The 14,394-nt window shown below is 32.0% G+C and overlaps 1 protein-coding gene across 3 annotated transcripts; it reads left to right on the forward strand.

The window, feature by feature from the left end:
• The first annotated feature begins 4,421 nt into the window (after positions 1 to 4,421).
• On the forward strand, positions 4,422 to 13,695 carry LOC102619532 (uncharacterized protein At4g17910). 3 transcript variants are annotated; one of them, XM_006485230.4, is made up of 18 exons: positions 4,441 to 4,585; positions 6,075 to 6,187; positions 6,514 to 6,600; positions 6,686 to 6,749; positions 6,840 to 6,885; positions 6,971 to 7,104; positions 7,214 to 7,287; positions 7,391 to 7,466; positions 7,576 to 7,665; positions 8,417 to 8,490; positions 9,132 to 9,219; positions 9,325 to 9,451; positions 9,526 to 9,630; positions 10,899 to 11,028; positions 11,139 to 11,190; positions 11,288 to 11,332; positions 13,031 to 13,129; positions 13,236 to 13,695. In XM_006485230.4, the coding sequence occupies exons 3-18, from the start codon at positions 6,563 to 6,565 to the stop codon at positions 13,386 to 13,388; spliced, it is 1,395 nt and encodes a 464-aa protein (XP_006485293.1). In that variant the 5' UTR covers positions 4,441 to 4,585; positions 6,075 to 6,187; positions 6,514 to 6,562; the 3' UTR covers positions 13,389 to 13,695. The 3 variants fall into 3 exon arrangements, with proteins under 3 accessions (XP_006485292.1, XP_006485293.1, XP_024957231.1); XM_006485229.4 differs by lacking the exon at positions 6,075 to 6,187 and having other exon boundaries at positions 4,422 to 4,585; XM_025101463.2 differs by lacking the exon at positions 6,686 to 6,749 and having other exon boundaries at positions 6,514 to 6,648.
• The last annotated feature ends 699 nt before the right edge of the window (positions 13,696 to 14,394 follow it).

Genomic DNA, 14,394 nt, shown 5'->3' on the forward strand with positions numbered 1-14,394 from the left:
AACTATGAGGCGATCAAACATTGGCACATGGGTTTGAAGGCAAATCAAAGTATATCTAGGGAAAAAATCAAAATATTTAAAGCACACAATTATTAGGGCGAGCATGCAATGTATTGCAAATAAGTAGACATTGTGGGAAATAATTAATGTGATTTCGTTTTCTAATATACAATGAATTTAGACAAAATAGACAGAAACATATTTTGAATTATAAAAAAAAATGTTATGAGGGCTTCTTGGAAAAACATTTAAGTATTAATTATTTGATATATTATAGAAATTACTTGGACAACTTAAAAATACTTTTTTTTTTAAAAAAAAGCTCCTAATACCAACCTTAGTCTAAGTTTATATAGTTATTTTCTCCCACAAACATCCACATTTTAAGAATTTGTATTTTATGCAGCTTAACCTTATTTGACAACAGTTGTTTATCATGCCAAAAATAATAATGAATTATTCCATTTATATATCCCCACTTGTTAGAAAATTCAAATTGAAAATAATTCTATAAAATTTTTCATCAAACAATCATAGTGGTCTAATATGGGCATCATCATCATAATTACCATAATTGACTATCTATAATAGGATACAAATGTCATTTATTGAAACGGTTTGGTGCCACCTTGTCACATCTTATAGACAGGATCAACATCATAATCATAAGGGAAAAAAAAAAAGAAAAATTTGACTACAGCCAAAATATTTGTCACTGATTATTTGTTTCTGTAGCTAGAAAGGAATTTTTTTTTTCACAATTAAAAGAAGTATTTGTAAATATGAATACGGGTGATGAATGGTTTACATATCCAACTAGAGAAATGATTTTTATCCCGCCTGGATTTCTTACATTTGAGTATTGAGAAGATAAGAATTAAAATTCTCTCCCAATTTTTTCAATGATATTTTATAAATTAGCATGCATGTTCGGTCCAAGATTTTACATTTCAAGTGAATTAATTAGGTGTTGTAAGATTTTAAAATCTCTAGTTATCTGAATCTTTAACGAAGCAGTTATTATGTATTTATAAAAATATTATTAGCTTTTAATGTTGTGTCCTTATGTGTATATATATTGAATAAAGTTTTTGCTTCTTAAGTATATATATTTATGAAACCTCGACGTATCACTTCAGTCTCTATTAGTTGGTATAAGATTATTGCTATCAGATAAAAAATGTATAAATAATTGATTACACCCTATTATAAAAGTATTATATTTAATTATGTCGTACGACCTTGAAAAGCTCATTAGAACATGAATTAGTATGAGGTTTAAATTGGTATTACGTATACTATGATGACAGAGCTGAAATTATGGAAAGAGGTCAATAGTTATTGATGTTGATGGAACACTAACTATCAATTATCGATCGAATTGTCTTAATACATAGCTAAACAATTGATTTATTCTTAGAGAACATCATGAGATTGAGAGCATCCATTTGCAAAAGGATAAACAACAGTCACGGGCAATATTCTTAGCCGGTATTGCATGAGAAAATTGAGGCTAAAAATTGTAACAATAATTCACTTTTGAGTGAAAATTAAGGGATGGTGTAGGTCTTATGATGAATCAAAATGGTCACATTGTTGGTCCGCAAATTTTGTTCCCTCCTCTTCTCCTTAGTAATTATTATCTCTAGAACTTGAGCTTCTTAAAGGTTGGACTAGGGGTGGGCACAAACCCACAACTCATGGGTTTAACCAAATCCAAACTAAATAAAATGGTTTGAGTTAGATAAATAATGAAATGGGTTAAATTTGAGTTTTTATGCAAAAAATCATTTCATAATAGTTTGGGTATGCTTTACCCATGGGTCATGGACAAATTTAATGTGACATGTTAGTGAAAAATAAATTAAACAAAAAGATTGAGATGAAATTTTATACCAGTGTTTTTGCCATGTATCTAGTGATATATAAAATAATCTAACCACTTTTAAAGAAAAAGAAATTTCCTTTGACATGAAAAATTTTAGATAGACCAAAATTTAGAGTTTAAGTCTTTATTATTGTTGGGTGGTCATTAATATTGTTTCAAAACTAATGATTTATAAATTAATAATCACTATTATTATAATTTTTTACAATTTCAACTTGAGTTAAAAGGCTAAATTAATATTTTAATAAATTATTCAAACAATATTTTTATGAAATCCTCTAATATAATTTTATAGTCCCATTTGTATTGTAACTTGCTAAAATTAAAAATGTAATTGATTATAACATTTTATTAAATAAATTATGATTATATCGTTATTTTTTAATTAAATTTAAATCTAACTGGATTTCATGTCTAATTTTTCTTATCGCATTTGAAAATTTGGAGCTTTTTCTAATTACAATAAATTTTAGATTTATTTCTTGGAAGATTTAAAATTATAAAATTGAATAATTTAATTTAATTTAATTTTGATGGACTGCTTTGATACTTGAGTTGAGATGTCTTTTCGTGTTTTAATTTATATTAACATTGTTAGAATTTATATTGTAATATGGTTAATATTTAAGGATGAAGTTATTCTACAATCTATTATTTATAATTTTTTATCCACTAATTTTTTATATTTTAATGTTAATTTAATAATTAAAATTTTTATACAATTAAATTTATAAAAATAAAAAAAATATTTTGATTATAAAATTCAAACCAAACCCAAATGGATTCCTTTAGGTTGAGTTAAAAATATTTGAGTTGGTTTGGATTGGGCCTAAATTTTGATGGTTTGGTTTAGATTGACTTAAAATCTAAACCAAACCAACACATGCCCACCCCAAGGTTAGACCATATTACAATGGACTGATGCACAACCCAAAAAAAAAAATATATATATATATTTCTTGGCAACGAAGGTTAGGGAAAGAATCACGAATTTAGATTATTAAACTGAAGGGTGGATGTTTTAGGTTTCAGTTAAGTTTTTATTGGTTTTGGTTTGCATTGCAATTTATTTGGGTTTGAGAATTTAACATGAATGATATTTAAAAGTTAGTTCAGTTCGATTCGGCTCACATTCAATGCTAATTAGATTTTTAAATAAATTTTTAAAAGGCTATGATGGATGGGAATAGATTCTCCACATCTTCTAATATTTATTTGCAAAAGATCCTACAATACGCATTAATTATGTACATGTACAGTTTTAATGACAGTTTTAATGTGTCATTATTATTATTGTTATTATTTTTAGTTTTTATGCAAGCCAGAGATGAAGAAAAAAAAAGCAGCGCAAATAAGGTCAACACTACTACATTGGATCTAAATTCAATTGGGATAGATGGTATACATCAAATGTGATAGCGAGTTGAGTAAGCACGTGAGAGTTTGAACATAAAACTTTGATTTAAAAATCAAAATTAGCGAAAATCAATCAACCTAGGATTGTGTAATCTTCTCAAACTTCAAATTAATTAAAAATTTTAAAATTAACCTGGAAATATAGATGAAGTGGAGAAGGTGCAACTGTTCCACTACACCGACGCTGCATCCTGAGAGTGCATGATAAGGTGTAACTGTTCCATTACAGGTTTGCTAAGTTGTCAATGGCAAATTTACGGACATGCCCCGAAGTAGTTTTCTAATCTCACAAATACCCTCTTACAAGCTTTTTCCTTAACCCAAATTGTGACATTAGGACCATAATGCCCTTACTTATTTTAATTTTTGAGATTTTTTTTTATTTTTTATATGGGATATTATCAATTAAATACCAAATTTATTGATAACTATATTTGATCACCTAATATTTAACCTGTTATCATTTTACCACTAAAAAGTTAAAAATAACTAATCATTTAATATAATGTAAGTTAAAAGTCAATTATGTCACTGGAGCTTTAAAACAATTTTGTCTTTGAAAAGAAATAAATTATAAAAGAAAAAAATTTATAAAATTATCCTAAAAAGTAAGCATTAGATTAAAAAAAATTTATTTTTCTGATTATATAAACTTCCTGTGTGCATTTAAATATCAAATTTCAATTGGTACAAGTAAAACACCTCAATTTTAATAATATTATTCGATATTAGCAATCTCAAACCATTTCAAACATTACAATAGCAAGGTAAATACTCTAAATTTAACACTTTATCATTCAATAATAACAACTATGAGCCATTGCAAATACTGTAAGTCATTCAAACACAAAATATTCACATCTTTTCATTCTTCATTCAAAACCAAACATATTTTTCAGCCATCAGACATATAAATTTAAACTAAATAATGGCTTCCAATAATAACTCAAGCGCCACTTCTAGGGTTCTAGCTAAGAAACATGTAGAAGTTAATTGCTAAATTTCTTAATACCACAAATATCCGTTGCAAACTTTTTCTGCACAAATAACCCAAATTGTGATTTAGGACCAAAATACCCCTACCTCTAAAACCCAAAAGCCCAAGGCCCAACTCGCAACTCCTTTCTTCTTCTTCTTCTTCTTCTTCTTCATCTTCTTCTTCACGATTGTTACTGAATCGCAAAACCAATCATCGTTCTGTTGTTACTAGACGGCGGCAAGCATTTCCGGCGGCACGCACGCGTTTCTTCACCGATCAGAAAATGGAGAAATAGACTCACGGTAAAGGCAATTAATATTACTGTGTTACTGTGTTTCATTATTTGATTAACGCACTAAAATTTCATTATTCGATTAAAGGCACTAAAATATAATCTGTGATGTGGCTATTACGGTTTTTTTTATGTAATATTAAATGTGGTTTGATTGTCTTAGTTTCTGTAATCGTATTGCAAATTGATTTCTCATTGTGAAGGCTGCTCATTTGCTTATTACTATACTAATGAGTCTGAAATTAATGTCGTATTTGAGCTTGCACGCGTCTGTAATGATCTAGTCCTTGCGGCCCTATGCTTCGAATTATCAGTTTCTAATTATATTTAACATGAGAGTAAACTCAAGATAGGTGTGGCGTGTTCATGAAACTTAAATTTCAAACTTAAATCTCTTGTTGGTAAAGCTGGTGGATCATGAATGATATGGGTTGTGTTGTGATTGCTATTGAGCTCAGTTTACGATGCTCGTAGTCAATGTTTCATTTGTCTGCCTCTTTTCCTCTTAGTTGAGTTGACTATTTGCCCAATGGCTTACTATTATGAGTTGACATGCTGCGATAAGATGTCTGTTAGTTGTGCTTCAAATTTGTTTGAGAACCATACGGGGTGTAATCTTGGGGTTAACGTGTGCTTTATTGGACAGTTGATGTATAACTGTGACCGATCACTGTAATTCTTGATACAATTGATGATACAATTTCATAAATAATGGTCAATCAATGTAGCTAAGGAGGCTGACGTTGTTCCTTATTTTTTTCAGTAATTGTTATATAGTAGTGTTTTTAAATTGATTTACAAAAATGTGAGTCCTAATTGGCTGACATTTCTTCCCATGAGAAGTGTCATGTCATCCTAGCTTGTGCATTCTTCAAATCTTATTCTGTAACTGTTTATCCTTTCTTATTTGATTCACTGTCATATGCATGTGTATCTTTCCATAAATTTTCTTACACAATGTTTCATCACAACCATTTTCCTTTGAACATCGGTTTGTGCCTTTAACTTGGATGTTCTTTCTTTAGTTACCGGTAGCTGATCACAACCTTAGAGCTTTTAGGAATATTAAGACTTCTAAATTTTACCATGATTCTATCTGAAATTAACGTTCATAGAAAAAATACAATGCTATTTGTTGAATAGATATGATATTCTGAAGCTGTACAATTTGCAACCCATAAATATTCTTAATCCACTTACTATAGTCTGTCTAGTCTTTACTTAAGTAAAAGTGTACTATTCCTGATAAGGATAATCCTAGTAATAGTGTGATCCCTAGTCCATAGGGAAGAAGTCATAGTTGGAGGGCAGATTGGTTTGGGATCTTGAGACATGATCGATAGCCATATTCCAAGTCCTGAGTTAGTGCTTGTAATAAACAGATTCTGTAATAAAATATTATTTGACTATTTGTGTTAATTACTCTTGTTTGGTTGCTTTACTAGATACTATATGGAACAAATTTGAAGATGCACTCATAATCACATCTGTTGAAGCAGGTCAACATAATGGTCATGTTTTGATCAGAGTGGAACTGTGGAACGTCTTGATCTTGCAAAACCACATAAACTATTTGCACAAACCATACAAACTGATCTGGCATAACACATAGGTTGGATGAAACACCACTTGACCTACATGATTTATTTTTATTAATTTGTGTCTTTATTCAACCAATAGTGTTTTACAAACGTCAATGTGTACAAAATAGTTTGTACAAGCAGGTTGGTTTTAGGGTTACTCTGTGTGTCCCTCGCCCCAACCAAACCCCACCCCAACCCCCCCGTGGAAATCAATTAATAGATAGTAAATGTTGTCAGCTGCATTCCTATTTTTAATGGGCTGCTGCAATTTTTATATTTTTACTGTAAGTCTTTACTTTTTGAACTCATAAGCTCTTTTCCCCTTGTTCTACTACTAAACACATTACTTTTGTAGGTGCATTAACTGATCACAACACTTGGGGGCCATTTTCACTTTTGTATTCATGGCGTCTTTCAACACAAGCAAGCAACTAAAAGAAGAGTACACACACTCCCTCTAGCTCATTTCTTCATCATTTCCATTATTCATGTAAGTCCTCTTTTCATTTCATTTTTTTTCCTTTCAGATTCGTAAGCAATTTGACTGGATCATCTTTTTCCAAAATCTGGGCGCTTTTGTCAATTGTACCCGTAAGTTCCTTTTTTTACTTAAATAAAATTACTGCATTTGTTTATGTTTAGGTTATTGCAATTTTTTATTTATATTTATTGTGCTTTCAGATTTCAATGGTTCTGCGACATTTAACCAGCTCATTTTGCCCGATTGGTAATTAAATTTTAGTCAAAAATTAACTTTTTAATTCCTGAATTGAGTGAGATTAACATATGTTGTCGCTAATATGTTTCTTCAGATTGCTACGCCACTGATAAGTCATTGAAGAAGGATGATGATTTGATTGGAGCTCCTAAGAATTTGAGTGCTTACTTTGCTACATTAATGGTGGATTTTCTCTTCATTCTCATTCCCATGACTTTATTTTTCACTGTAAGTTCCTTTCATTTTCTCTTGGGTGTTCTAGTCTCCATACCTTGATATAAATTTTCTAGTTTTCAACAATTGTCCTTGTGTTTATGTTTAGTAGTATCAATGACAGATTCTAGCAGACTGGGCTTATATAGGGTCATTTTTGGGGTTTATGCTATTTTTTGCAACGGCAGCAGCTAAAAGGTTGGATCTTGTAAACTGAGATCTATAATGCTAAATAGTATTGCGTGAGTGCTTTGTGCAAACAAACTGACTGAAAGCTATATATATATATGATTCAATACAGATTTGGTTCGCCTCCAGATTTGGAACACAGAATCCATTCTATTAGGTCATTTTTAACATCATACCGAGTGTCTACGGTAACATAATCTCATTTACACATTGCCATCCTCTTTTATTTATTTATTTTTTTGGATGAGTACATTTGCATTTTGTCCTTTTATATGACGAGGAGGGTAAATGCTGCAGATGTTGATAACATGCTTCTGTATCTTGGCTGTTGACTTCAGAATATTTCCCAGAGAAAATGCTAAGACTGAGACTTATGGCACTGGTTTGGTAAGTTCTTACACATTGTATCATGTCTTATTGTTGTTCCTGATTTTTCGTCATTCATCAACATTGCCATTGTTGCTGCCGTGTTGTCATGGCTATTATTTCATTACTAACTTATTTTTATTTTATTTTTTTTCTGTTTTTCGATACGGTTGTTTGCTATAGCTGTGGTACAAAAATTAGAAAGAGCGTCTCTTGGTAGATATAGGATTAAGCAGTAGAACTTGTGTTGTGTCCTTGCGGCATTAATTGATTGATTAGTTACAAATTAACTTCCATATGACAGCATAAAAAATTGAGTTACCTTTATACCATCTGAAAGTGGCTGCATATCTTCTTGAATGAATTGTGTTCATCATTAGCTAATTGACAGGCTGGAATGGTTTTTAACCAGAAGATTATGCGCTGAAGTTTGCCGTTAGTGGTCTTAGATGGCTAAGTTTTGGCTCCCTGTCAGTTCACAGAGGAAAAGAAATGTCAAATCATTGGAGTTAAGAAGAAAAGTAAAAGGATAACTTTCTGCTTCTCTTTAGAAGTCAGAATGACTTGTATTACAGCTGAAACACTTTCCAAAACTAAAGCCTTGTGAGTGCATTAGATGGAGCTTGGGGATAGACTTTCTCTCTCTTATCTTCCTCTTCCTTTTGTATTACTAAACTTAAGTCACTAATTTTGTATCAAGTTGTTGGTCGATAGATTTTCTGATGTTTCTCTTTTCAATTGACGAAATGTATATCTTATGTGATTACATCAGATGGATCTAGGGGTTGGGTCCTTTGTGTTTGCGAATGCAATAGTTTCACGACAAGCCCGAAATATCCAGTCAATGTGAGCATTCTATGCTTTATTGTTTTGGAATTAGCTTCTTGCTTTGAATATGAATGACTGGAACCAGAGTTTATGAGGAAATGATGTTTTCTCCAGGAATTTGTTTTTTGGAATATGAGATTACAAGTGCATTTTTGCATTCTATGTATGTCTCCATGAACATATGTATGTATGTGTAAGTATTGATAGACAACAGGGCAGTTAAAAATGAGTCAAGACAAAGTTCATGTCGTGAGCAGACCAATTTGCTTGAGTTTGGGAAATGAATCTATTATTTGGCTTGAGTTGTCCTTTTATATCTCAATTGGTTTTTATTGCATTTTCGGTGCGGCCAAATTTTATATTTGAGGGATTTGTAAGTCTTTACAATGTTGTATTCTGGTGGCATAACGAAGATAAATATTATGGTATTCCTTGTTCTTGCTATAAATGTCCAATGTCATTGTATTTCCATCTCCATGGGCTCTGAAGGGTAAAATATCATCTGTGATGGTCATGATTTGTAGGTGCAGTAAAGGTGAGGGATATCGATATTGGCCATAGGTTATTGAAATACATTGATTACCTGATGTTGAATACCCAGATTCGACTAATTAATGAATATGTGTATAGAGTTTTCTCAGTGGTTTATGGTTCTGCAGGAATTGGAAGAGTGCGCTTAAATCTACTGGTCCACTAATATTACTGGGGTTTGGCCGGATTGTTTCTACAACAGGTGTGGACTATCAGGTATAATATATTTCTTTAGTTTTTCTTATTCTTACTAGTGTTGTCTATAATACTCTCTTTGCGGAGTTAGTGCTCTATGAAACTAGTTTTCTGTTACCCCTGTAGGTTCATGTTGGAGAATATGGAGTGCACTGGAATTTCTTTTTTACACTTGCTGCTGTATCAATTCTTACTTCAATCATTAATATTCGCCCCAAATATTGTGGAATTCTTGGTTCAGTAATTCTAATTGGTGTGTATTCAACCTAATATTTATCTTATTTCTGCATCTTGAAGAGTTAATCTCGTTTAAGTTGTCATTTTCAGGTTACCAAAGTTGGTTGATTCGTGGGTTAAATGTGTATCTGCTTTCTAATGAAAGGGGAACGGATATCATAAGCCAAAACAAAGAAGGGATATTTAGCATTTTTGGTGAGGATAAATTGGAAAAAAATGTATTGGTTTTCCTGGTTAATGCTTTATATTGTTTTGTCTTTTAAATTGGCTTTGTAATGACAGGTGTTAGACATTTTTGCATTTTAAAAGGAGTTATGCCATTTGAGTTTATGAAAACGTCAGAAGTTTGATGGTATGAAAATGTTTGGTATTAAAAGGCAAGAGAAAAGAAATCTGTACTAATGTGACGAAAAATAAGTCTACTTCTAATGTGACGAAAGGGAGGCGGTACATTATTATGATGCTAAATATGGCTAAAAAACAATGATACATGTTATCAGAATGGCTAAAATGATAATATGAAATGGGAAAGACATTAGCAATTCGTTGTCTGCATGCATTCATTAATGCGCCAACATATCTGTACTTTCAAACCATTTTATGTGTAGTCTCTTAAAGAACTTGTTCAGGTATTTCAATGCTTTATTTGTCTCCTACTTTGTTTTCATCCAAGGAATATGGAAGCCCCAATAACCAGTACTGACAGCATAGGCTACTAATGGGGCACGGGTACATGACTGGGTATCCATTATTTGATTTAGCTCAGTTTGTTACAAAATTCTGATTCAAACTTTAGTATTCTAATTATGACCTAATAGGAGATTAAAACTGTAGGAAATAAATGAGGACTTTAGTTTTTCCTATGAGCTGCTTACTTCAGTTTGGTTCTAATTTTTGCTAAAAACTGATCTAAACCAACACATGAAGACATATTGTATTTAACATCTCTTAAGATTTGTTTTGCTAGTAAGTTCTTCTCTATATAACCTGTGGTTGACCGCTTGAAGCAAACAAAGGAGGCGTATTGTGTTGTCTGTTGCAGTTCCCTTTCTTGTGATCTATATATTGATCTTTTATGTTCAATTTCAGGGGAGATGTTCCCTGTATGTTGCATGTTATTTAAATATGATTTGATTGATACTTCTAAGCTTGGGAATCATTTTGTTTTTGTTACATGCTTATGCTTTTGACTAATTAATGCTTATGCGGCTAATATCAGAGGTTTGGTCTAATGATTTCTGTTTATGGGAAATCTCTAAGTCACGAGGACTGTCAAAAAAAAAAAAAAAAGTGGTTTTGTTTTGTTTTATATTTTTGTATCTCAGAATCTTATTTCTCCTATTAATAGAACTGGAATGTGGTGTTTTATCTGTTTAGCCATGTAACTTTTATTTGTCCTTTTTTTCCCTAGTAATTTTAGATGAATAATCTTTGTCAAGTAATTGATTATTGTTATTTCCCAGGATATTGGGGCTTATATCTTGTTGGTGTCCAGTTGGGTCACTATATTTTCTTTGGAAATAATTCCCAATCTGCATCAAGAAGCAACAAGGCAGCTTTCATTAAAACCTGGCTTCTTGGTATTCTGACTGGGTATGACTCTTGTTTGAAAAGATCTGTAACCAGGCTATAATCTTTATCAATTTCCTTAACATTGTTATTCTGAAGATGGCACTCTAACTAATTTCAGCACTGCATGCTAGGTTATTAACCCTCCTCCTAGACAGGCACATTGAAAGAGTTTCTCGTAGAATGGTAGTTTGTCAATTTCTTATTTAATTTCATGGGGGTCTGTTGGGTCTGTTGTCTATAGTATTGATGGAAATCAATTTTTTTTTTTTTTCTGTGGCAGTGCAACCTGGCCTATGTTACATGGATAGCGTCTCTGAACCTACAGGTTATTACTGTTTCTACACTACCGTGAAGTCCAGTTTAGGACTATTTTACCAAGAGTTATTTATTTATTTTTTCTATGGAAATGTTCTTATATAGTCCCTTGTGCATTTCATTGTGATAAATTCAATTTTAAAGAGTTATCTTCTGAATTAAGATGTCTTCTATTTCATTCTTTATATCTGTTTTACTATTGGAGGGAGATCGGTTGTCTCAGTAGACTCGTTATAGAGTTGTAAACACGGTGAATGATTGTGTGGGAAAGTCATTGCTAGTCTAATGCAGATAGTGGGCATTCAATGGGAAAGGTCCGTTTGTCTTTTGAAGAAAGAAAATTTGACAGATCAAGTAAAATGAAACTTGAGTTTGGGTAATGATGTCGTGAGTAATGACCAATGTGAGATTATACAGTCACCTTTTTCCCCAGTGAGGTTTGGTTCTATGCAGAAATTTCTACTGATAGTCTGTTTGGTTGAGCATTGACTGCTATGAAATTGAGCAGGCTCATGTTTTAGTCCTGGCGGGTATTGCTTGGGATATGATGGTTTTTTGCCAAGATCCTTGTTGTCTAAGTGCTGCACAGGGTTGCTGCACAAAATACTCATCTCGTGACAACCTACTTCCTTTAACCAGTAGATGACCCCTTAGTATTCTGTTTGGTTCAATCTGAATCTAATGGAGAACTGAAGGCACTGATTAGTTGTGGACAAATGAGATGCCTTAGAAGTTAGAAGGGAAGATTGCAAAATAAATCCTGTCTCTGAAGTGTTGTTTAATACATGTAGATGGAACACGTGGTGCTAAATATCTTATAGAAGAGAGTTGTCTTCTTGCTCAAGAATTTTGATGTAATGTTTGACCCATGTGGAAGTTGCATGATACCAGTGAGCTAGTCTCCAGAATTTTCGTTACATAGTCCAGTCTTTTATGAATCTCTTGAGGTATCTGATGTATTTCAACTAGTGGCTCTTCTTAGGCGAATGCACATGAGGAGCCCTGACTTCCCCTGTGATGTGTAGACATTGACAAACATAAGAATGATAATATTTTCCTTGGTGATTCAAGGATCATCATTTTGAGAAGTTGTTAGGCAAATGATGCTGTTTTTCTGCTTTCTGAGATTGGTGTTACTTGTACTGCTTATCCCTAGCTCTTTACGTAAAATTTTTGCTCCCAATATATGAACCTTGTATTTACTCTACTCAAGCTGCATAGACCATTACACCTGTGATGTAAATGTTAACATTATTTGGTAAAGGCAAACATCATTGGTTAGGTATTCCCTGCAATTTCGACAATAGAAACTTGAGCATCTTCGGTGTGGCCATGGGCATTGGGGCTCAGAATAATGAATATATACACAGCTCTTTGTGAGTATACTTTAGACTAGATGTAAATAAAATACATTACTTGCATGATTTATTCTGCCAAGACAAAAGGAAGTTTAGATTAATAAGCTGTCTTCACGATATCAAAGGATATTGTTGAGGCCAAATGTGATTCCTGCATTACTGGATTTGGGTGATCTTATTGCTTCTAATGTAGGACAAACTTTCATCCTTAAAGAGGCAATCCATCAGTGTATACAATTTTGGTTTCTTTATGGATCATAACTGATTTTTGTTTTGTCTTGTTTTTTTTTTTCTTAAATAATTTTCTATAAAATATGATGCGTAGCAACTAAAAGTTTGCTCTTTTTCAGCTTATAGGAGGGTTTATGCTTACTGATTATATCCCCGGAAGTAAAATTTCAGCTCTTGAAGAAGCATTCAATCGAAATTTACTGGCTTCATTTGTTCTGGTGAGCAAAACTAGCTGTTATTCACATTGAAAGTTGTGTATGTTTCACGTTTTCTTGCTCATATCAAAAGTCTGTGGACTGTTTTCTGTTTTTGTAATATGTACAGGCAAATATTTTCACTGGGTTGGTAAACTTAACGACAGATACCCTATCTACCTCAACAATCTCAGCCATTTTTTTGTTGCTTGGCTACACTTTCTGTGTGTCCATGATCATTGGAATTGCAGACTTTTATGGCATTCGGTTAAAATTTTGGTAGGCTTACTTTTGTTATTATGGAATCCTTGTGAAACGAGGATGCAGAGCGGACCTGTTGTCAAGAGCACATGGAGGTGCACATGTAGATACAGCAGTAGCTGAAAGTGATAGGAATGGTTTAATTTCTGATTTAAATTAAGACCCACCCCCTTCATCCACACATTACACAGGTGGCTTCATGGATACAGAATGGTACCTCTAAGGAGGAATGATGGGTTAATTTCCATGTGAAAACTGAAAAGCAGATTATTACTTAATGCACTTGTATGCTTGTTGCTAGGTTATTAGAATGTTAGGTGGTTTTCACATTGATATGATATAAAGACGGAAATAGTACAATAGAAGAGCCGCATGGACATGACCATTTTTCCCAGAAAAAGTAAAAGCGGCAGGATTTGGAGAAACTATACAATACTTGATACATAAAGAGAACAGAAGAACAACACTACAAAACAATTTATTCATAATTACCTTTTATTAATTTTTTACGGTACATCGAAAAAGTAGAGACGTACTGTTTAGTAACGTCATAGCTGCTGGACACTTGCGTTGGTCTACACGAACTAAATTTGTACACTTTGCCCTTTGTAGGTGTTACAGCATAACAGCAAATATATATATATATATAGAGATGCAAAAATGTATATATATAGAGATAGAGAGAGTTTCAAATTAAGGTTTTTTAATCATATTAAAGTTAAGATAAGTTAAAAAATAATATATATATATATATATATATATATATATATATATATATATATATATATATATATATATATTATGGGAAAAATTATGATGCATTGGAATTTTTATTTTTTTATCGTTAGTTTATTCCTTCCTTAAATATGATCAAGAATCCTTAATTATCCTTCTAAAAAGAAAAATCCTTAATTAGAGCATTTCTATATATTAATATGGATAGAGATTCTTAATTGGAATATTTCTATATATATATATATATATATATATATATAACACAAACTTTAATCTTGTAGTGTAAATCTGCA

Source organism: Citrus sinensis, chromosome 4 (assembly GCF_022201045.2).
Source record: "Citrus sinensis cultivar Valencia sweet orange chromosome 4, DVS_A1.0, whole genome shotgun sequence".
NCBI classification, from domain to species: Eukaryota; Viridiplantae; Streptophyta; class Magnoliopsida; order Sapindales; family Rutaceae; genus Citrus; species Citrus sinensis.